This window comes from Cavia porcellus, unplaced genomic scaffold, assembly GCF_034190915.1.
Source record: "Cavia porcellus strain 051 isolate PalLab524CR breed Dunkin Hartley unplaced genomic scaffold, mCavPor4.1 scaffold_29, whole genome shotgun sequence".
NCBI classification, from domain to species: domain Eukaryota; kingdom Metazoa; phylum Chordata; class Mammalia; order Rodentia; family Caviidae; genus Cavia; species Cavia porcellus.
Window position 1 is genome coordinate 5,720,308 of NW_026947512.1, and position 22,316 is coordinate 5,742,623.

General features: G+C 35.0%; 1 protein-coding gene and 1 long non-coding RNA gene across 2 annotated transcripts in view; both read right to left on the reverse strand.

Moving 5' to 3' along the window:
* The window catches only part of Xpr1 (xenotropic and polytropic retrovirus receptor 1), a 183,827-nt gene that overhangs the window by 73,414 nt on the left and 88,097 nt on the right, over nt 1–22,316 (reverse strand). Inside the window, exon 3 of the mRNA XM_003474894.5 lies at nt 7,294–7,395. Within this exon, the coding sequence (XP_003474942.1) occupies nt 7,294–7,395 (102 nt within the window). The remainder of the gene's footprint in view (nt 1–7,293; nt 7,396–22,316) is intronic.
* LOC134473935 (uncharacterized) lies at nt 941–7,285 on the reverse strand. The gene is made up of 2 exons (XR_010044438.1): nt 2,654–7,285; nt 941–2,320 (listed from the first exon to the last, which is right to left on the reverse strand). It is a non-coding gene; the product is annotated as an uncharacterized LOC134473935 (long non-coding RNA).

Here is a 22,316-nt window from a genome sequence, read left to right on the forward strand (position 1 = left end):
TGTCATAAGTTCTCAAAGGGTGCAGTACTTCTACTAGGGGAAAATAACTGTTCCCTTGAATAGGAAGATAAGGCTGCCACCTGCCTCTTTGGGGATCTTTATATCACAGAACCAAAGAGCAAAGGAAGATTTTAACAGTTAAAGTAACTACACAATTACAATAGTAAATAACCAAAAGTGTTGCCAGCATATTTTTGGATTCAGATTTTCAACAAATTACAAGAGATTTAATACTTTATTTTTTTCTTTTTATTTTAAAGATAGTAACATACAACAAAACAAGACAGAACAAAGCCAATTGAGATAATTCAGTGAAACTGGTACAGAACTTCAGAGCAGGACACTGGGATAACAATAATACGTACCACAGTGTATCTTGTTACCTTCACAATAGTTGTCCATTCAATCAGGTATAGCAAAATCAAACCAAAAACAGAACATCATAAAACCAATCAAAATAGAGTATTGAACAGAGAAAAACAATCAGAACAAACCAAAAACAATCAAAACAATATTGGCCTTTAAAGACAAGATTGAAGGAAACCCCTCATATTTGCTACACTGCATATGGTCATCCTCCCAAGAGATGCTCAGACCTCTGGCCTCAGGTCAGCATAATCCAAACAATACAAAGCATGTAGTTGCTTTATGTACCTTAGTTGCTATTAACTCTGGCTGACCTCAACGCCATCCAGTTGCTAATGGGGTGGGGAAGGAGGGCACGACACAGGATGTTTGATTCTCAGCCTGCGTATCTGTAGGCTCACGGGAGACACTGACTTGTTCTCTCCTTGGTGCACCTACAGCTTGATTGTGCTACTCACCAGTGAGGATGGTTCATTGCTTTCTTGATTGTGCCGCTCACCAGTGAGGATGGTTCATTGCTTTCTTGGTTGGCCCCCCCAAGTTCCAGAATGAATGATTCTCAGGAGATGTTGACTTGTTCTCTCCAGATTCAATACTTTATTGTAATATCAGTTTTGTGTTACATGACTTTGCACAACATGAAGAATTGTAGACGTCCTTCCTGAGGACATTTAAGGAAGGCTAGGCTAAGCCATGGTATTTGGTCAGTTAAGTGTACTAAATAAGTCCATTTTAAATTTATGATATCAATTTATAATAAGTTACTAAAAAGTAAACTTATCATAGGCTGAGAAACTCAACTCCAGGTAGTAGACTCAATTCATATTTGTTGAATAAATGAGTAAAAAGTTCTCTCCAGTAATCCACATTCTCATATAAAAATGGAGAAGAAATTAGAATTTCAGGTATATTTTCTCTACTTTGTTTAAATTAGTGATTCCTTTCCTTAAGGAAATAATGATCTAGGGGAGCATATAAAAATTCTTAGGCTGCAGATATAGCTCAGTGGCACATGTGCCTACATGGCAAGAGTGAGGTCATGAGTTTGATCCTCAGTACAAAAAAAAAAATAAATCTTGAGTTTGAAAGAATCATATTTAGTACTACTACAGTTTTAAGTTTGTAAAGTCTTAAAAGGACATGAAACACTGCTTTGACCAGGTGTTCAAATCTACTTTATAAGAATCCTCAATTTTCTAAAGCCAGATTACCAAAATGTTCATATATTTGCAACTACACACATCTGGGAAAGAGCTATGTATGTGTGTCTATGTATGTATATATGTAAAAATGTACTTTGATCTATGAATGAAGATTTGCAAATATATTTATAAAATAAAAATTTCTAATTTTATGAAAATAGCCTATTTTTATAATAAATTTCAATTTCTAATGCTGGTAAATCGAGTGACTGTGAATAAGAAAACAGATTATTATTTTATTTTATTTTCAGATTATTATTTTAATAACATACTTCAGTGTCACAAACTTCATAAATATACCTGACAAAAATTTCCAACGACTCAAGAATTTTCAAAGTACCTATGTGTTTCTCAAAAAGCTAAATTCTTATTTAGATCATTTTCCCAGCCAAACTTATCTATTGCTTACAAAGTTACTTCAGAATTACAAACTATCTGCAGAACAACAAAGCTCTTAACTATATTGTTACATAATTAAAGAATTCTTTAGAGAACAGTGTCTGAAAATATTTCTATTGTTTGTTTTTTTTTAAATTTTATTTAAGAGGAAAAAGAGAAAAACACAAAACAAAACAAAGCGGTGTAAGGGTACATGTAATACAGAACTACAAAAAAAAAAAAAAAACATAACAGTAAGAAATCACCTGTTAATAGATTACATATTATCATCTTGGAAATAGTTGCTCATTTCTTTTGTTTGTTGACCTGCCTTTTTATTGTTACCATCTTGCAGATTCAATTTATGGTCCTCACTGTTATTTGAAATATAAAGTTAAATTTATAAGTTTTTGAGTCATCAGATGATTGAAGATAGTTAATCTCATTATATGCAATTTTATATGGCTTTCATCTGAAATTCTTACAACTAAAAACTGTACATCTCAAATACTAAAGAGACCTAGGAGACTTCTAGGTCACATATTAATAATATTTCTACTACAAAGGATCCCCTCCTTTTCAAAATTCTGATCTTCTCCAATGGTTTTCCAATACTGAAAGATTTTATTAAAGTTAAACAAATGCCTATTTCTTATTATTTAAAAGCATATAACAAAAAATAAATAAAAAGCAATAAAATAACTTACATCTGCTTATCTGAATACTGAAAATAGCTTCTGACTCCTAACAACTGGAATTCTAGAGGGCTGGGAATCAATTTGCTCATTTTACAAGCAAGCACATGGAAGCCTAGAAAGATTAAATAGCAAACACCTAAAAAATAAAAGGTTTAAAATGTAACTACCACATAACAGAATTGGTATTTTCCTTCTGCTTTGTTTGTTTGACTGCTTTTGGTATGATGAGACATAGACAATAAAACAATTTGTTTGAGGCATTTAAAGTTTCAGTCAATAATGTATGTAACTTAAAACTGACTTTTTACCTCACTTAAATAATCTGTAAGATGTAAAATGGTGGAAGTTTAGTAAGCTTAACTCACGCCTGTATTACTTAGTTTTTCATGTGTCCTAGCACCTGGGGATCAGTCTATAAGACAATGTGCTGTGGAGAACGTAACTAAATAAGGAGAGAAATGATACTATTTAGAGCAAGTGCCAAATTCTGTTTCTGTCAATCATGTCTTCATATTACCCATTACTTCCTGACCGGGCAAAAAGTCAGTCTGCAGTTCTAGCAATTTGTACCCACTCTGGGTGACGTTAAGAGACAGACCTCATTAGCCCTGCCAATAGGCGAACAGAAGGCATTAAATCAGCACCCCAATTTTTAATAGTTAGTCTAAAATTATTTTTGAGAAGTAACCTAGTTTAAGGTACCATTTTTCAAACTGAGTGTTATAACACAGTATGGGGGGATCATGAAACAGATTTACTGTATCATAATCAGCATTTAAAAAATCAAACAAGGAAGTATAAAAATGGAATACATTACAAGAAGTAATAAGTATTACCTCATAAAAATATTTAAATTGTTTAAATGTATTATATATTCACACACAGGTGTAATAAGCATCATAAAACATGCACAGCTGCACATGTGTGATGCATTTTTCATTGTAACTCAAAATGCAAAAATTTGCTATAACTCAAAATATAACAGTTACATTATACTGCAAGAGTAGATTTTTTTTGGTAAACCAAGAAGCATTATTTGTTCTTTATGATATAATCACCCATTTAGAATTGGGATCATACAGGAGTCTTACATGCATGAAAACCATCATAGAGAAGAGAAATGCTAATAAACTCAATCTTACACATGTTTTAAATGTGTAAGCTAAAATCTAACAGCCGTTCATTCAAACATGTTTTCTAATGCAAATGTCCTCTTCTTTGATTCTCTTCCTCTTTCTACAATGGTTGTAAAGGTTGCTTTCTTTCTGTTTACATTGCTAGTTCTCCCTTAACCTTCAACCCCTTAATTGTAGAAATTCTTTTTGTCCTTAGAACATTATAATTTCTTCTGTATAATTTTCCCTTGTAGAAAATCTATCCATTTGGATGGCTTCAAGTAATACTTTTATTTTGTCTCTGGCTTCTAAGTGTTTCAAAACCATTTTAAAAGGCATGTGTTTTATGCCTTTTCAAGGCTGTATCTTTGTATAATATGCTCCCTTTGCCTAGGAGAAGGCGGGAGGATAATATAGTTTTAAAATGCGCTTGGTTGTTTATAGTTTAGGGGAGATCTGCTAAGAAGGCCAAACCAGTAAAAAGGAAATTCAAATGTTTATTCAATTATTCTCATTGTAATCATTACAGAAACAAAGTCTACAAGAACTAGGATTCATTCAGTAGTTGTACACATTTGCCACAAACTAGGAATATCACTTCTAGAAAGATAGGAAAATCCCAATGTGGTGGACACACCTGTAACCCCAGCTACTCAGGAGGATGAGGCAGGAAGATTACGTCAGCATAGACAACTTAATGACACCCTGTCTCAAAAAAAAAAAAAAAAAAAAAAAAAGGACAGGAAAAATATCTATAAATTTGAGAGTTGATGGCCTTTATTTTTATTTGTAAAGTAGGGGGTATAATGAGCATGATGGAGAAGACAGTAGTGTTAAGAATTGGGAAAAGAGGTTGGGAGGGGTAGCTTAATGTAATGGTAAAGCATCTGTCTTACATGAATGAAGCCATGGATTTAATACCGGCACTACCAAAAAAGAGAAGAAAAATTATGAGAATGGCATAAGGCTTATAAATGCACTCTGGATCACGGAAAGAATATAGATTAGGAACCAACCACTGGCAGTTTTAAAGACATAGTTGAGGGTGCAGTGATAAAATTATAGTGGTTCTAAAATACTCTGCTGTTGTCCTAAGCAGTCCTAGCAGTAGGCATGAAGACAGTAAAGGCTAGAATGGTTGAGTTTTGCTAGGCAGATGCAACACAAAGCAATGAGGTAAAGGGATAAAAAGCACAGAGGACAAAATGTTTTAAATGACTGATAGGAAGTAGTTCTGGGAGGGACATGATCCACTAGAATAAAATGCAGAAGTTCCCTATAAGGAGTCCTATAAGACAGAAAAGCACATGTTAAAGGAGTAGGGGAGAAAAAAAGTTTAACAGCTGGCATATATGGTCACAGATTCTTTTATTAGGATTTAAAGTGTTAAGAGAGTAATTTTGGGTGATGAGTATGGCCATGGGAATGCCTGACCAAAGTAAAATGGAATCATAAATAGGTTCTCCCTAGCTGGGTATGGTGGCTTACACTGTAATTCCAATACATGGGGGCTGAGGCAGGAGGACTGTCACAAGTTTGAGGCCAGCCTTGGCTATCTAAAGAATTTAAGGCCAATGAACTGCATAGCAAGACCTAGTCTCAAAACAAAAACAAAAACAACTTAAGAGTTATAGAAAAAATTAACACAGATTTAGATCGGGAGACAGCAGTCTAAATTTTCAGTGAGCAAGCAAGAAGTCAAATAAATTGGTAAGAAAACAAAGAGGAATGACAGAGAGTAGAATGTTCTATAAAATATTGGATGCAGAAGACCAATTTTACATGAAGTATTTAGAAATACTGATTTAGGGGGCTGGAGGTTTAGCTCAGCGGCATAAGCGCCTGCCTTGTAAGCAGGCAGTCGTGAGTTCAATCCCCAGTACTGATAAAAAGGAAAAAGACAAAAAAAGAAATACTGATTTAGAAGAATAGTGATCATTAAACGAATGTTGTACTTCACTACTTATCTTTTGGCAGTCCTTCTTACTGCCTCTTTCTTTCTTACCTTTCTCTATTTCTCATCTCTCATTATGCGATAAAAAAGAATAATCAGCCTCCATTTGAGGAGGCTACTGAAGGATACCTGAGTAAGATGCTTCCACAAGTAGACAAGCTAAAAAGAAAAAAAGCACTCTCTGAAAAAGAAACTAGTAACTTCACGAAATTCTACCCTTAGTGTAACCCATACTAGTATCTGGTTGATGACTATGCTAGTATTAAGAGTATTTTCAAAGCCTTGGACAAGGGATGAGGGTATATTCTCAATAATCATGTCTAACAGAAAATTCAAATCTTACCTAATTTAATAAAAGCATAGCACAAATATAATTTAAGTATTAAATATAAAAAGAAAAATATAGAACACTTTTATATTTTTTATATGAAATAAAGTTAGAATAAAAACTTTATTACGGTTTGTGTCCTCCAAAACTCATGCAAGCAGATTAATCTCTATTACTGATTATGATTTTCCCCTTCCCAAACTTATGTTGAAACTCACCCCCATTGTAAAAGGTAGAACTTTAATCCAACTATAATATTTAGTGTTGGGGACTTTGCGAGGTGGTAAGAATTAAACAAGGTTATAAGGACATAGCCCCATGACTTAACAGTGGCTTTATAAAAAGGAGGAGGTATCAAAAGACACACACTCTATACACACAACTCTTTCCATATGATACTCTCCATCTCCTCTGTACTCTAGCAGCAAGAAAGGGCTGTCAACAGATGGGGCCTCATCAACTTGGACCTTCATAATGGTGAGCCAAAATAAACTTCTTTTCTCGAAAAGTTACCCAGCCTTATGGCATTGTACTTCAAGCAACAAAAAAATGACTAAGATATTCATTATTGTTCAATAAATGGGTACAGTACATCTAATAGGTATACCAGTTATTAGGGTACAAAATTAGCAATCTAATAGGGATTATATATGTAAGGTCTTTCCAAAGCTTGGTTAAACTGTTCCTTTGAATCTAATTCACTTTGTTCTGATTCTGTACTAATTAAATCACCTAATTACTAGATTTCAAAGGAATTACGATGCTTAGGCAGCGCTCTACAGCAGCGGTCTCAGAATTTTTCATTAAAAAGACACTGTTTTACTAATCTATATTATGTATACAACACACATACATAAAAGATTTAAAAGGGTTTTACAGATGCTAGCATGTTCTTCTCATACTTCAGTGCTACACTGTAGATGTCACTTTAGAGATCAGTCCTCTATACAGTGAAAAGGCATAAATCTGACATAAGTTATAATCTGGAACTATGTAAAACAGCTTTACAAAAAATGATAAGATCAAGGTTTTGATTCTTGAGGAATGGAAATCTTTACAATTCCAAGACCATAAGCCAATAACCTCATAAATATTGAATATTCAGATACCAGATGTGTGCCCATACGAGTTAAACAAAATACTCTTTTAGTGAAGAAAAGCATGCCTCAAATGACACTGATCAGAAGTTTAAACAATGACATTATGTAGTTTCTTCTTCCCTTTAAGTAGAAATTATCTTGTGTTTACTCACCTGAATAAAACGTGTTGATTTTGGCAAGTTCCTTTTCACAGGTTTGGAAAAACTTTTCTTCAAACTTGGCAAAATACCTCTTTACTGTGTCCTCATCTGTAACTGAAAGGCAAGAAAAATAATATATAATGTCAGAAGGTGAAATGGGAAAACCAGGGAAATAAAAGTTGTTATTTTCTCACTCTTTAAAGTGACTACTATACATATATTTCTCTTAAGAAAAAAAAAAAGAATTGTGAACTATATTAGGATGGAATTAATCAAAGTGCTCTTTAGAAGAACTCTACTGTTTTCTGAATGATACTCTCTAAAGCTCTACTAACATAAAACAGTGTTGGAGAAAAGAAATGTTCTAAGACCAGAAGAGGAAAGAACTGCTATAGATTATTCTTTGATTAAAGAAGAATCAAGGTTTTAGAAGTTGAGCCAGTAGGATTCATTCAGTAACAAATTAAATATTTCAAGGGGGGTTGTCATGGTTTATGTCTGTGCCCCCAGGCCTCATGAGTTTGCACTATGCATTTGTGATTGGTTCATTGTCTAGTGCTTGGATTGATGGTATCAGTGCTACACCTACATAGGGGTGGAGCCAGGATGTGATGTAATGGCAGGAAGAAGGTGTGTCTTGCTCTTTTGCCCGTTTCTGCCTTGCTGCTTGCAGCCGCCATGAACTGCGGCACAGCCATACCAGCCTGCTTTGGAGCCAACTGAGTATGGATTGAAACCTCCAAAAACTGTAAGAAATAAAACTTTCCTTTCCCAACTTTGGGCTTCAGGTATTTTGTCTCAGCGATGAGTAAAAAGTAACTAAGACAGAATTTGGTACCAAGGAGTGGGGTCGTTTGCTGTGACTATACCTGACTATGTTTTTCAAAAGGCCTTGGAAATGGCTTGTGGGCAGAGTTTGGAAAGGTTCGGACATGTTGCCTGGATGCATAGAGCTGGAGCAGCCGAGGCTAGTCTGTAGTGGAGATTCTGGTCAGAGCTCAGGAGATCAGAACGCTTATAGAAAGCCTCATGGTAAAGACCAGCCTTGGGAGGTTTCTGTAGGGAAGGACTGCGTTGGTTGTTGGACTCCCCATGATGTATGTTATAGCTGGACAGAAAGTTTGTCTGCATTTTTCTCATGCCCAGAGGCTTTGCCTGAGACTGAAACAAAGGGTAATGGACTGATTAATCTAGAAAAGGAAATTTCAAAGCAACCGAATATTGAGGCTGTGGCATGGCTATTATTGGGGGCTTTATGTGGCAAATCAAGAACAAAGAGCCCAGCAGGATAATTTGCAATACTGTGAGTTTGGTCAGAAGGAAAATTCCAGGAATGCTGTGGACTGTAAAAACAGAGTTGAGACTTTGAATGCTGAGGAGAAACCGAAAGATAAAAGAATTTGCTCAGAGGAGAAACCTGCAGAGCACCGTGCTCCAGAATAACGATGGAGGCCATATGAGGTTACAGAATGGTGGCAGAGGCCACATGAGGTTCCAGAATGGCGGCAACATAGAGAAGCTTTTCCTCACAATCAGGTAAACAGAGCCCTGCGATCCAGGCAACTGACCCTTACAGCCAAGAGAGAGAAAAGCCTGGTGGCATCCACATGGTGCTGATTTTAGGTATAAGGAAAATGCACAAATTCTGAGAGTAAGTAGGCTTCCATCTTGATTGCAAAGGGCCTGGGAGGCCAAGCAGTGTGTCCCTGAGAGGGCAATTTGTGAAGATGTAAAGGTGAAGCCAAAGGTGCAGTGGAGACCCCAAAAGTTTGGAAAAGCCAGGAAGGTGGATGATCCAAGGAAAGCTGCAAAAAGTGAGGAGAGGATTTATGAGAAAACCTGCAGGAGCTGAAATCCCTGGAAGTGCTGTGTGAGTGGAATTACCCAGGCCTTTTGGAGCTTGCAACCAGATGGCTTCAGGTGCTGAGCATGGAATTCTAGGACTTAATGTTAGTCTTGCTGGATGCTGGACTTGCTTTGTTTCTAATGCTTTATATTCCCCTGTTTGCAACTTCTGGAATGGTAATGTTTATCTTGTGCCTTTGCATTTCAAAAATGTTTAACCTTGTTTCATTTGTACAGGGGGTTACAGTTAAGAGTTTATCATAGATCTTGGAGGAGACTTGGGACTTGGGACTATTCAGCAATGCTGAAACTGTTAGGATTTGGCAACTCTTGGAGGTGGACTAAATGTCATTTGTATAAAGGATGTACATGAGTCCTGGGGGCCAGGGGTGGAATGTCACGGTTTATGTCTGTGGCCCCCAGGCCTCATGAGTTTGCACTATGCATTTGTGATTGGTTTGTTGTCTAGTGCTTGGATTGATGGTGTCAGTGCTACACCCACATAGGGGTGGAGCCAGGATGCAATGTAATGGCAGGAAGAAGGTGTGTCTTTTGCCTGTTTCTGGCTTGCTGTCTGCAGCTGCCATGAATTGCGGCTCTGCCATGCCACCCTACCTTGGAGCCAACTGAGTATGGACTAAAACCTCCAAAAACTGTAAGAAATAAACCTTTCCTTTCCTAGCTTTGGGTTTCAGGTATTTTGTCTCAGCGACAAGTAAAAAGTAACTAAGACGGGGGACCACAAAAGCAAACATTAAAACCTGAGTGTATAGCATTTTTCTAGGCAAAGTAAGTTGATTTTTATTGTATACTAAATTCTTATCTATCATTTTTACATTGGGTATATCAGATAAAGAAAGTATTATGGACAGATAAGCACAAGTCAGATCTTCCAATGTTTCAGAAACTTGACAGACAGCAGAAACAAGTTGAACAAATGAAGGACGGCAAGTGTGGTAATAAATGGTACCTGAAAACTTTGGCATAAGAAGCAGTATAGATTTTTGGTAAACTGGAAAGCATATCTCTATCTAACTGCTGCCATGTGGCACTATGGACCCAGTTTGTCATACTTTCCTTTCAGAGAGATCATAAATCCAGACATTTTAAAAACACTGTGTGAGGCAACCAATAGCTTTCTACAAATTAGATCTACGTTGTGAGTTTTGTCTTATTGCTTATCAATTTATTAACTCCCCTCAGCACAGAATACATGTGTTTTCAGGAGTCCTAAAACCTGCCTAGATTCTACAGATGCCAATCATAACACAGAACTATCCTATTTCTGGATCTCTTAGGTATTCACTGAACTGTGTAGAAAAAGGATAGTGTCCTTTCTGTAGACCAGGCATCACAAATCTTACTGCAATCCCAGAAACCCTTAACCACGTGTATAAGATAACAGAAATGGTATTTCCTTCAGCAATATTTAAAACACTCATGCATACAAATTCATAGCACTAGAGATTTTTTTAAAAAGTTTGAAGTTCTAAAAAGCATGCCAAATCTATTCAATTAATTAAAACATCCCAGCACAACATTTTTATCTATATTTTGCTACTTTTCTTTTACATGCTTTGAATCTAAGCATATAATACAGGCTAGCCTACTAATTTTAAAGAAAAAAATGGGATGGCCACTTTAAGTTTCTCATGAAAACTTAGCAACTTAAGTACAATGAAGAATATAGCTTCACAAGATCAATGAGAATTACTTTTTCAAAGCATTAAGCAGGCCTCAGCTTTTTTTAAAGAAAAGCTGACCTTGAGTGGAGGTAGGCTCCATGTTAACAGATGCTGCATCTCTTATTAATAGCATCTGTCTATAGAAGAGTTAATAGATTATTTTACTTACCTACTTTTTTCATTTTTATTTCATTCACTATTATTAAGGAAGAAAACTCAAAAGGAAAATATGGGTTTGGTCACATTTAAACTTACTTTGTATAAACAGACAATTTTCAAGAATGCCAAAGATAAAATTTTTCAGAAAAGTGATTATTTAAAATAGTTTCTGCTCATAATTTTAATATAAAATACAGGGTTATACAGCTTAGTAGTAAAATATTACCAACACTTTAAAAAACACTCAGGCTTTTGAGAAATTAAAACATGTGTAATAAATTTCGTGTATTAAAACAAGAGCATTCTTTCCTGTGAGCCCCTGTCATGGGGAACAGGAAAAGAAGCAAGAAACAAAACCATGCCTTTGCATGAGCCAACTTGTGCATGGACTGGGAGGAGACAAGGAGAGCAACAACAACAACGGGCTGATTCGGAGGAAGTCAGGCTGAGATGACAGCAACTGAAGTTAAAAAAAAAAAAAAAGTACTGTTTGACTGACTTTGCACCCAGGCCTGATGCTGGTAGTTTGAGCACCAATCTGAAGATAACAATGTATAATGTAGCAACTGTGGGGGATTTCTTTCTGTCTTGTATTTGAAATTCAATGTTTTGTTCCATTTTACTGTTTTATTTTATTCCTGTATCTGGTAACCTGAGCAACTATTCTGAAGATAACAATATGCAATATAATAATACAACCATTATTAAATTCCTATAATCTGGTTTTGAAAACCTATAAAGCTAAGTTATTTTGTTTGTTGTTTATTGTTGTTATCATATTGCTTTAGTCATGTTTTGATTCATCTGCTTCTTGATTTTTCTTTTTCTTTTCTTTAAAATTAAAAAAAAAAAAAAAACAAGGGCATTCTACCATAAATCAATCTATGAATTCTTCATTTTTGTACTTTAAAATGCCAGCAGTCTGCAATTATTTTCTAATAAGTCAAAAGAGGTTACAGTATAGCTACAGCAACACTGAGAAATAATAGCTAACCAAGGAAAGGGCAAAGTGCTATAAGCAAATAATAAAGGATAGTGTTCTTGTATTCTCAGATTTTAAAAGACCTACTAACATACTAAAAATAGAAATACACTACAGGGAAAGGAATTAGAAGAACACAATAGAAAGAACACAGAGTCAGGAAATAGGTTTGTATATACAGTATTTAGAAATTTAGATTAGAAAGAGGGCTTCATATCAGTGAGAAAAGAGTGGATTATAACCGAAACTGTCCTTCTTAAACATTGAAACCATAAAGGGGAAAATACCACAAAATAAAATGTCTCCATTCTACCATATACTAACAGTAAGGTTAAAAGAGAAGCATAGAAGACAGGGAAAATACACATTTGTAATACTTATAGGATTCATATGCAAAATACTTCAGAAAATTCTTATAAATCAGTATTAAAATACACTTCATACCATAAGAAAAATAGGCAATATAGAGCAACTCAGAAAAAAATAATAAATGTCCAACAAAGAAATAAAAAAAGTTCAACATCCAGATATCATATAAATGCAACTTTTGAAAAATGAAATATAATTTCTAAACTATCAGACTGGAAACTATTTTAAAACAGTGATATCACTTTGGCAATGAGAAGGGTAAATGAGTATCTCACCTCTTGCCAACAGATATGTGAATTTGTAAAACCTTTTCCAAGGCAATTTGGCAGTAGCTACAGAAATTTTTCAGTACGTTTAATTCTACTTGTAGAAAATGTATTCTAAAGAAATATCTGCACAAATCAATGTATTTTCAAGTATGCTCATATCCCATTATTTTAAAAAGTGATAAAGAAACTGATGTTCAATAAAGGGGGATAAATATATAAATATTCATAAATAATAAATAAATTATGATAATATGTTATAACAGTCTTTTTTTGTTTGTATCGGGCATTGAAATCAGGACCTTGCACTTGCCATCGCTGAGCTATATACCCAGTCCCCTAACAGTCGTTTTTTAAAAAGTGGAATAAATACTACATCCCAGCCTGTATGAAAAATCTCTGAGATACACTGTTGAGGGAAAAAAATTTAACAGTATATGCAGAATGATCCCATTTATGAAAAGTATGTACATAAATTAACATTCATTTAGGCATTCATAGGAAGAAAGTTGGAAAGAGGTTACCTCCTTCGAAAGAGTAGAATGAGGTTCTTATATTTTGCTATCTACAATTACTATACTACTTGAATTCATTAAATGTTCATGAAAGAGAGAAAAATTGCATTTTATAAATAAAGGGAATTATTAACTGGAAGAGAAAAAGAAAAACTCCACATCTAAACTTTCAGATTATACACAGTAAAATCTAACCAGCAGAACTAGTTGAAAAGACTATTTTTCAATTTACAGGTACAGTACACAGAATGATTAAGCCTTTCACTTTAGGTAAGGAAAGCTGGTAGCAGGCTGGTTTACAGAACGTCAATTTTTATGACAATCAATTTCTATGACTTCCATAATCTACTTCCTGAATAGTATAGAAACCAGTAACTCTGAAATGGAGAACCAGAGAAATTCAGGGTTCACAATCAGCCCAATTCTCTTAATTTGTAGGTGAAGAAGTCAAAGTGCAGAGTCTATATGAGTTATTTCCTCTTCCATGTAACAAGTTTTATGGAAAAAACACTGTATTTTCTTATTAAAAAAGAAAGAGGGCTGTGGATTTAGATCAGTGGCATAAGTGCCTGCCTGGCAAGTGCAAGGTCTGGAGTTTGATCCCAGGTATGAAAGAAGGAAAGAAAGAAGAAAAAAGAAAGAAATAATGAAAGAATATCTACATTATGAACTATATGAAAGTGAGCACGCACTCTTACAGCAGTACTTCAGACTAAACTGTGCCTCCTTCAAATTCAAATGTTGAAACTCTAAATATCAATGCAACAATATTTGAGGGTAAGGCCTTTAAAGAAGTAAAGTTAAACCAGGCCTTCAAGTTAACGGTGCCTTCATCCAATAGTTACCCTTGTAGGAAGAGGAAGGAAGACATGAGATCTTCCTTGTCCTCCAATCACAAACAAAAGAAAGGCGATGTAGGACAAAGGTCTGCAGGCAAAGAGGCCTCACTGAAAACCAGCGCTTCTAGTACCTTGATGATGATGGACTGGAAGCCTCTGAAACCACAAGAAAATACATTTCTTCCTTTAAACCACAGTCTGTGGTATTCTGTTATGCATCCTGAGAAGATTAACACAAGTGCTAAATATGTCCTGAATGTTCAAAGAGAGTTAGGACAAATAAGTTCAAATTTTAGCAAAATGCATCAACAATTCTAATACCAAAAGAAAAAAGAAAAAAGATTAAAAATATCTAGAACCAATAACTAACTCAGAGAACACTACTACAGGGATACTTTTGAGTTAATAATTCAGTGAGAATGACAGTGATACATACTGATTTCTTTGTTGTTTCTCCTACGGTCTCACATTTGTGGAGGTGACAATTTTACCCATTTCCCCAAATTACTATGTTAATAGAAAACTGTCAGAGAACCAACCAAGGTAAAATACTTCTACTGCACAGCAATCACCAAGTACTTTTTTTTACAGCAACCTTCAAGAGCATGTTAATTTTTCTATCATAAATGTCACCCAGTCTTCTCATGAAATCTGATAGAAAAAAATGCAGACTTCAGAATTAATTTTTTAAAATCTATTAATTCCACAATATAAGTGTTATGTTTCATTCAAATTTTTAAAACTATTCTCAATTTCCTTAATTTCTGATCTGTGAGATAGTGAAGGGAGGGGAATATATCTTTTAATTTTATAATTTGTAAGCCTCAACATATTGTCTTGTATGCAATATATGCTCCATATATTATTCTTTTTGAATTATAAATGTTGAAGTGATATTAATGTTTTGTAGAAATTATGTTGAGCTGTTAAAAGACAAAAGAAAATCAAACAACTGGATTGTGACATATAAAGCATGAATCTGGTCCCATAGTCTCCTGCCTGCTGGCAAGCCTCCCTTAGCCTATCCTGGACACCATAGGTTGCTGTCAGTTCTGCTGAAGCTATCTATGACCAGCCTCTCCTGTGGTGCCCAATTCCCACGAGCACACACAGCAATCTTTCCCTTTAGTTAAATCAGTGTGGCAGAATTGCCATTAGAAGAGGCCAGCAGCAATGTGTTCTTAATTCCTAGTATCTGCTATCAAACTGCATCCTATTAAAACTGAATTGTGCTATTGACATTTGCCAAGGGCCCCAAGTAAGTGATGCAGGAACTTCCTGCCCTCTTCCAATGCCATTTTTCTCCTAGAGGTCTCCAGTTTCCCACTCTTTTCCTTGAGAGGATTTAGGAAGGTTTGTGCACATTGATCTGCCTGCAGTGTGCCTGACCAACTTCAAATATTCTAGAAACTGCTCTGACTGCCAAGCACTTTTACATGTAGGGAATGTATTCTGGTCTTCTCTGTCCTTCTGTGTGTGTGCATGTACATATGTTGTGTGTATATAATATACACTGCATGTGATAATACAGTCATATTGTATAAATATATGCACACACAAACATGAAAATTGGATCCCTACTTGATACATATACAAAAATTTAGTCAAAATGAATCAAAGACCTAAAGTAAGTGGTAAAAACTAATACAGGTGTAGATAATTCTGATGTCAGACAAAGTCCTGGTTTCTTGGCTAAGTCATCAAACGCACATGCAACAACAATCACAAAAAGTTGACAAATTGGACTTTATCCAAACCAAACACTTCTCTATTTAAAAGCTACTATCAAAAAAGTCACCCCACAGAAGACAAACACACAAAATGGGAAAAAATATTTTTGCAAAACATGTATCTCATAAGGGTCTATTACCACACATACATAAAGAACTCAATAATAAAAAGACAATTCAATTTTAAAAAGCAGGGGAAAGTTTTGAAAAGGCAGACATTTCTCTGAAGAAAACATACAAATGGCCAAAAATCCCATGAAAACATTTGAATGCCATCAAACATTAGTGATATACAAATCAAACAAAAATGTGATCCTAATTGATTCTCAGTAGTATGGCTATAATGAAGACAGACAATAAAAAGTGTTAGCAAGGATACAGACACTAGAAGCCAAATACATTGCTGGTGAGAATGTAAAACAGCACAGCAACTTTGTGAAACAGTTTGGCACCTCCTCAAAAATATAAAATACAGAGTTGCCATAGAACTCAGCAATTCCACTTTCAGGGGTATATCCAAAAGAAGTAAAACTGTATAGTCACAGAAAAACTTTTAAATGAATGCTCATAGTAGCATTATTTATGATAGCCCCAAATGGAAACAACCAAATATCTACAAAATGTGGCATATAAACACAATGGAACATTATTCAGCCGTAACAAGGAATAGTCTCTTGTGCCATGCTACAACATGGATGAATCTTCAAACCAAGAGGAAAAGTCAGATTTTGAGATCACATGTTGTATGTCTCCATTTACACTGGTATGCAATCTCTGGCAAATCCACTGGAAAAAAGCAGATTACTGGATGGCAAGAACTGGGGAAGAAGAAATAGGAAAGCAATGAAAATGTTCTGAAACAGACAGTGATGGTGGTTGTGCACTCTCCTAAATATGCCAGAAACCAGTGAACTATGTATTTCAAAATGGTAAGTTTTGTGGCATATGAATTACACCAATAAAATATTATCAAAGTACTAGTTTTACTCTATAGCAGAAATATTGAAAGTAAAACATAGTCATTTATTCATTTATAAATATTATTGAGCTTATCCTGCCAGGCTCTGAATTCAAAGCTAGGCATATGATGAACAAGACAAATAGGGTTGGGGTCCTCATAGTGTGCTTTCTAGTGACAAGGGCAAAAAACAAAATAAAACAAAAAACCCTGCATGTACATAAAAACTATATGATGGCCATTTGTGGTAGTACATGCTTGTATGTAGTAGTACAAGCCTGTAATGTCAGCTCTCAGGAGGCTGAGGCAGGATGATACGTCTGGGCTAGACAGATCTTGTCTCAAATACCACTTTTTCTCCCCACCTAAAAGTTTATGGTGTCAATGAACAGGGTGATGAGGCAGGCATTAAAAGAATAGATGACTATTGTCTCTGGCAGTATAACAGATGGTCAGAAATCTGTCCTTAGCAGATCATGATCTAAAAGATAAGAAAAAGCAAGGATAACTGAAAGAAGTGCACAATGTGATTGATAAAGGGTGGTAACACGAAGTAAGATTAAATTAAAGAGATAGACAAAGGCCCCTCAATGCACAAAGGCCATGTAAAGAGTAGGACTTTTATTCTAAGTGTAGTGGAATATATTGATGGCTTTTAAAGAGGAATCTAAGTAGTAGAAATAGTTTCAGTTGTACTAAATGATTATTTTAAATTGCATTTCCCAGGAAATTAGGTATTCAGAAAAAGAATTCTACCCTTAAACCAATTTTAGAAATATAAGCACAAACATTGTTAGACTGGTATTTCTTAAGTTCTCAATGGTGACCAACTAATTCTGTTTCCCAACAGTATCTGGCAATGTCTGGAGACACTCTTGGTTGTCAAAACTGAACAACTGGTGTACTGGATTGGTCTACAAGGTAGACCATTGCTGCCAAATGGCCTACAATGCCTCAGACAGCAATCCTTTTTCTGGACCTCTGCTCTTCCAAACAAGAAGGATTCAGTCCAAAATGTCAACAGTACCCAGACTGAGAAACTGTTTACTATGGTAAAGTAAGGCTTATTATGTTAATATACATTAATAACTCTAGGAAAAGAGCTTCTCAAAGTTGGGCATAAGAATACAATCCTTCTTAGAAGTAGAAAGGTGACTTGTAGGAGAAAATGGGGAAGGAGAAGACTGATCATCAAAATCGTCATAAACAGTATTTTGGGGAACACCTGTTTGAAAGACACTAATATCAACACACCAACCATACTGCATTTAATTACATTCCATATATGGCAGTTTCTATGACTTCTTAGTTTCTCCTACTTAGGAGAGGTGATAAATAAAAATTAAATTTGACTAGACTCTATCAAATACAGAAAGAATATTTAGTATCACTGACTATGCTTTGAAATAAGTTTTTTTAAAGTGTGAATTTACTAATTGGGAATAACTAACTTGAAATTATATACTTTTTTCCCATAAGCTACTATATTAACAGATGTGTGGATAAGTTAAATAAAGCATATGGTAAAGAAGATTTCAAGGATAAAAATATTACTCTGAAATCACTGGCATAGTAAAAATAAAGACAAATTGGGAGTCATTCATTCAATAAATACGGAGTCTCTCTTATACTCCAAGCAATAACACAGGTGTAGATACAATGATAAGTAAACATACATTAACTCTGTTCTCAGAGACTGTAGTCAATCTATGGAAAAAGACTTTAATTAAATATGAAACAAAAATACTAACAGAGGTAAGAGTTTTAAATAAAAAAAGTACAAATGAGAAAGAATAACACAGAGACCTTATCCAATTGTAAGGAGTAGTTGATAGGGAGGTATGTGAGCTCTGAAGTATCTCTTGGGATGGAAGAAGAAAAAGGAGAAGCAGGAGAAGCAGAAGAAGCAGAAGGAGAAGGAGAAGAAAATGGAGAAGAGGAAGAAGAATAATAAGAGGAAGAGGAAGAAGGCATTCACTAGAGCAGAAGTGGTTCAAGCAGCAGAAACATCATAAAACAACGTTATAGAAAAAAGGGGCATGGTGCATTGAAGAACAGAAAAGTCCTGCAGTCACAGGAGGAAGGGGAAAAGCAGTAACTGTAAAGGCCAGACAGGTAAGAAACCTCAACAGTGAAAGCCTGCAGAATAAAGGTCAATTCTTCCTCTTAAAACCAGTGTGACATCTTTGAAGCACAGAACATAATTACGATCATATATGCTTTCCAAGTATGAGGAAGTGGGAAGGCCAACCAGACTTCACATAGAATCTATCAAGTGGAGACCATGATAACCTGAACTAGTAAGCACTAGAAACAGAGAAGTGAGAAATTAAAATGACAATATTCTGAAAGTAAAATCAATAGGTTTTAACAATATGTTGGATGTGATTTTGTTGCCAATTAGCTGAATAAGCTTAAGGTAAGTGATTCTCTGACACTGTTTTCTCTTTTAAAAATAAAGGTCAAAGTATAGGCAATCTTTAAGTCCTTTCAACTCCAAATTTCATATCCCATAACTAAAACTGCTAATTTCTTTTTTGTTTTATGTGTACTATTTTGTTTATTCTTACCTATGTACGATATCTAATGACTACTTTCACTGTGGGTATTTGGTACACATATATGACATCTTTTTTATGGCCCTTCCCCCCCTTTCATCTCTCCATTCCCCCCTCTCATTTGCAGTATATCTATCTCCCTGTTTTCATTTATCTGTTTGCTGTTTATTTATATTTTAGATTTCTTATGTGAGAGGAAGCATAAGGTATTTGAGTTGTATGTCTGCTTTATTTCACTTACAAAGTATTTTAAAGGTACATAATTTTCCTACGAATGACTCAAATTTAACTTTCTTTTTAACATAGTAGTATGGTACTGCGTAAAATACCACATTTGTCTTACCATTTGTCTACTGATGGACATATAGGCTGCCTTCACGATTTAGCTATTATAAATTGTACTGCTATAAACATTAGCATGCACGTATCACTGTGATATGGTGACTTTATTTCCTCTGAGGTGACGTCTAACAAGAGAACAGTTGGGGAACAGAATTTTACTTTAAGTTTTTCAAGGAATCTCCATAGTGATTTTCTTAGTGGTTGTAAAGTTTCCATTCCCACTGAAAATGTAGGAAGGCTCCTTTTTTCATCATCTTGCCAGCATTTATTTTTTGATTCCTTGATGATTGCTGTTCTTTTTGAAGTAAGATAAAAACCTCATTGTTTTAGCTTGCATTTATTAGCATTTCTCTATTACCTAGTGATGTTGAACATTTTTTTCATGTACTTACAGGTCATTTACATTTTTCCTTCTAAGAAGTACCTACTTCAGTTGCCCATTTTTTGATTCGGTCTTTCACTTTGGGGAGGTCCAATTTTTTTGTGTTCTTTATATATTCTAGATATCTGTCCTCTATGTAAGGTATATGCTGGCAAAATGTTTTCCTATTCTGTTGGCTGTCTTGTCATTCTGCTGGTTGTTTCTTTTGCTGTGCAGAAGCTTCTTTTTTTTTTTTTTTTTTTTGTCTTTTGAGACGGGGTCTCACTATGCACTTCAGGCTGGCCTTGAGCTCATTTTGTAGCCCAGGTTGGTCTCGAACTCGCAACGATCATCCTGCCTCAGCCTCCTGATTGCTGGGATTATAGGCGTGAGCCACCACACCCGGCTTTGTGCACAAGCTTCTTAATTCAACATAATCCCTTTGTTGACACCTGATATTATTTCTGTTGCAAGTAGGATTCTTTTCAGAAAGTCCTTGCCTACGCCTAGGAAAGACTTTAAGAATTTTACACATTTTATGTTACAGTAGGTTAAATTTTTCTATTTTATATTTAGATCTTTGACCCATTTTTATTTTGGAACATAACGAGAGATGGGTCTAGCATCAGTCTTTTACATGTGTATAGCCAATTTTCCCAGCATCACTTACTAAAGAGGCTATGTCTCCTCCAGCCGAAGTTTTTGGCCCCTATGTCAAAGATCAAATAGCTGAATGTGTTCAGAGCTATTTCTGCATTATTGATTCTGTTCCAGGGTAGAGATACATGGGTCTGTTTTTGTGCTGGTACCATACTTTTCACTACACTGTTTTTCATTGTGGCTTTATAATATAACTTGGAGTTCAGTACTGTGATGACTCTTATTTTGCTCATTACACAGGATTGCTTTTGCTATTCTGTGTCTCTTCTAGTTCCATTCTGATTTTAGAGTTGTTTTTTCTAGTTTGGTGAAGAATATTGTTGGTAGTTTGACTGGAATTGCATTAATGGGGCAAAAGACTAATTTTGTCATCAAGAACATCCCTCATTTATTCTTTAGAATTTAAAAAAAATTTTATTTTATGGAAAAACGTTAGAACAAAACTTCATAGCAAGATGACAGAAGAATAACAATAGTTAATATACTGCATATTATTATTTTTAAAGAAATTAGAGTATAAGATATGGGCATAAAAATTCTCCAACTGATATTAACACAAACCTTTCTTTTCTATGAACCCTTGTCACTAACAGTAAAACTAATTTGCATTTTTTCTCCCTTTTCGCTTTCTTCCTTTCCTGTTTTCCCCATCCTAATTTTTCTTCTAACCAATACTTTCCTGCTTTATAATATCTATTGTACATTTTAGACCTCATTTACTCTTTCAATATCTCATACCAGGGAGACAATACAATGTTCATACATGGGAGTCTGATTTATTTCACTTATGAGTATGGTCTCAAGTTGTATCCATTTACCTATAAAAGTTTCAAGTTTATCCTTTTTTACGGCTGAAGAGTATTCTATTGTATATAAAGATCATATCTTTCTATCCACTCCTTGGTTGACAGGCATCTGATTGTTTCCAGAATTCAGCTATTACAAATTGTGCTGTTATAAACATGGGTACACATATATCGCTATGGTATGATGCTTTTAATTATTCTCGAAAAACATCCAAAAGAGGAACAGCTAGGTCAAATGGAATCTCTAATCCTAATTTTTGAAGACTCTCCAGACAGATTTCCACAGTGGTTGCACCAATCTGCACTTTTACCAGCAATGGAAAAGGGTTCCTTTATCCCCACAGCCCCACCAGCATTTGTTATTGGTTGATTTCTTGATGACAGCCATTCTTTCTGGAGTGAGTGTTGTTTTAATTTGGATCTCTCAAATGATCAATGTTGTTTAACATTTTTTCTTACATTTATTTGCCATTTGTGTTTCTTCATCTGACAAGTGTGTCTTCATCTCAATGCCCATTTTTGGACTGGGTCTTTGAATTTGGGGGTCTGGTTTTTTTTCAATTCTGTGTATGTTCTAGATAAAAGCCCTTTGTCTGAGGGACAGTGGGCTAAAATTTATTCCCCCTCCATGGGCTGTCTTTTCACTCTGCTGCTGATTTCCTTTGGCATGCAAAAGCTTTTTAGTAAGTCCTAACTGTTGATTCTCTGGAGTATTTCCCATGCAATTTGGGTTTTGTTAATGAAGTCTCTGCATATACCTAAGCCTTCAAGATTTCTACTTACTTTCTCTTCTAGTAGATTTAGTGCTTACTCTTTGGAATATTTATATTGATGGATTATTAATTTTATGAGTTGTATTATGTGAAGCGATGTTTGCTGAACAGGAAAAAGATTGCAAAAATAAAGTATTGAGTTTTTAATATATTGTTTATAAAAAAGCATCACATTTTCAACACTGAC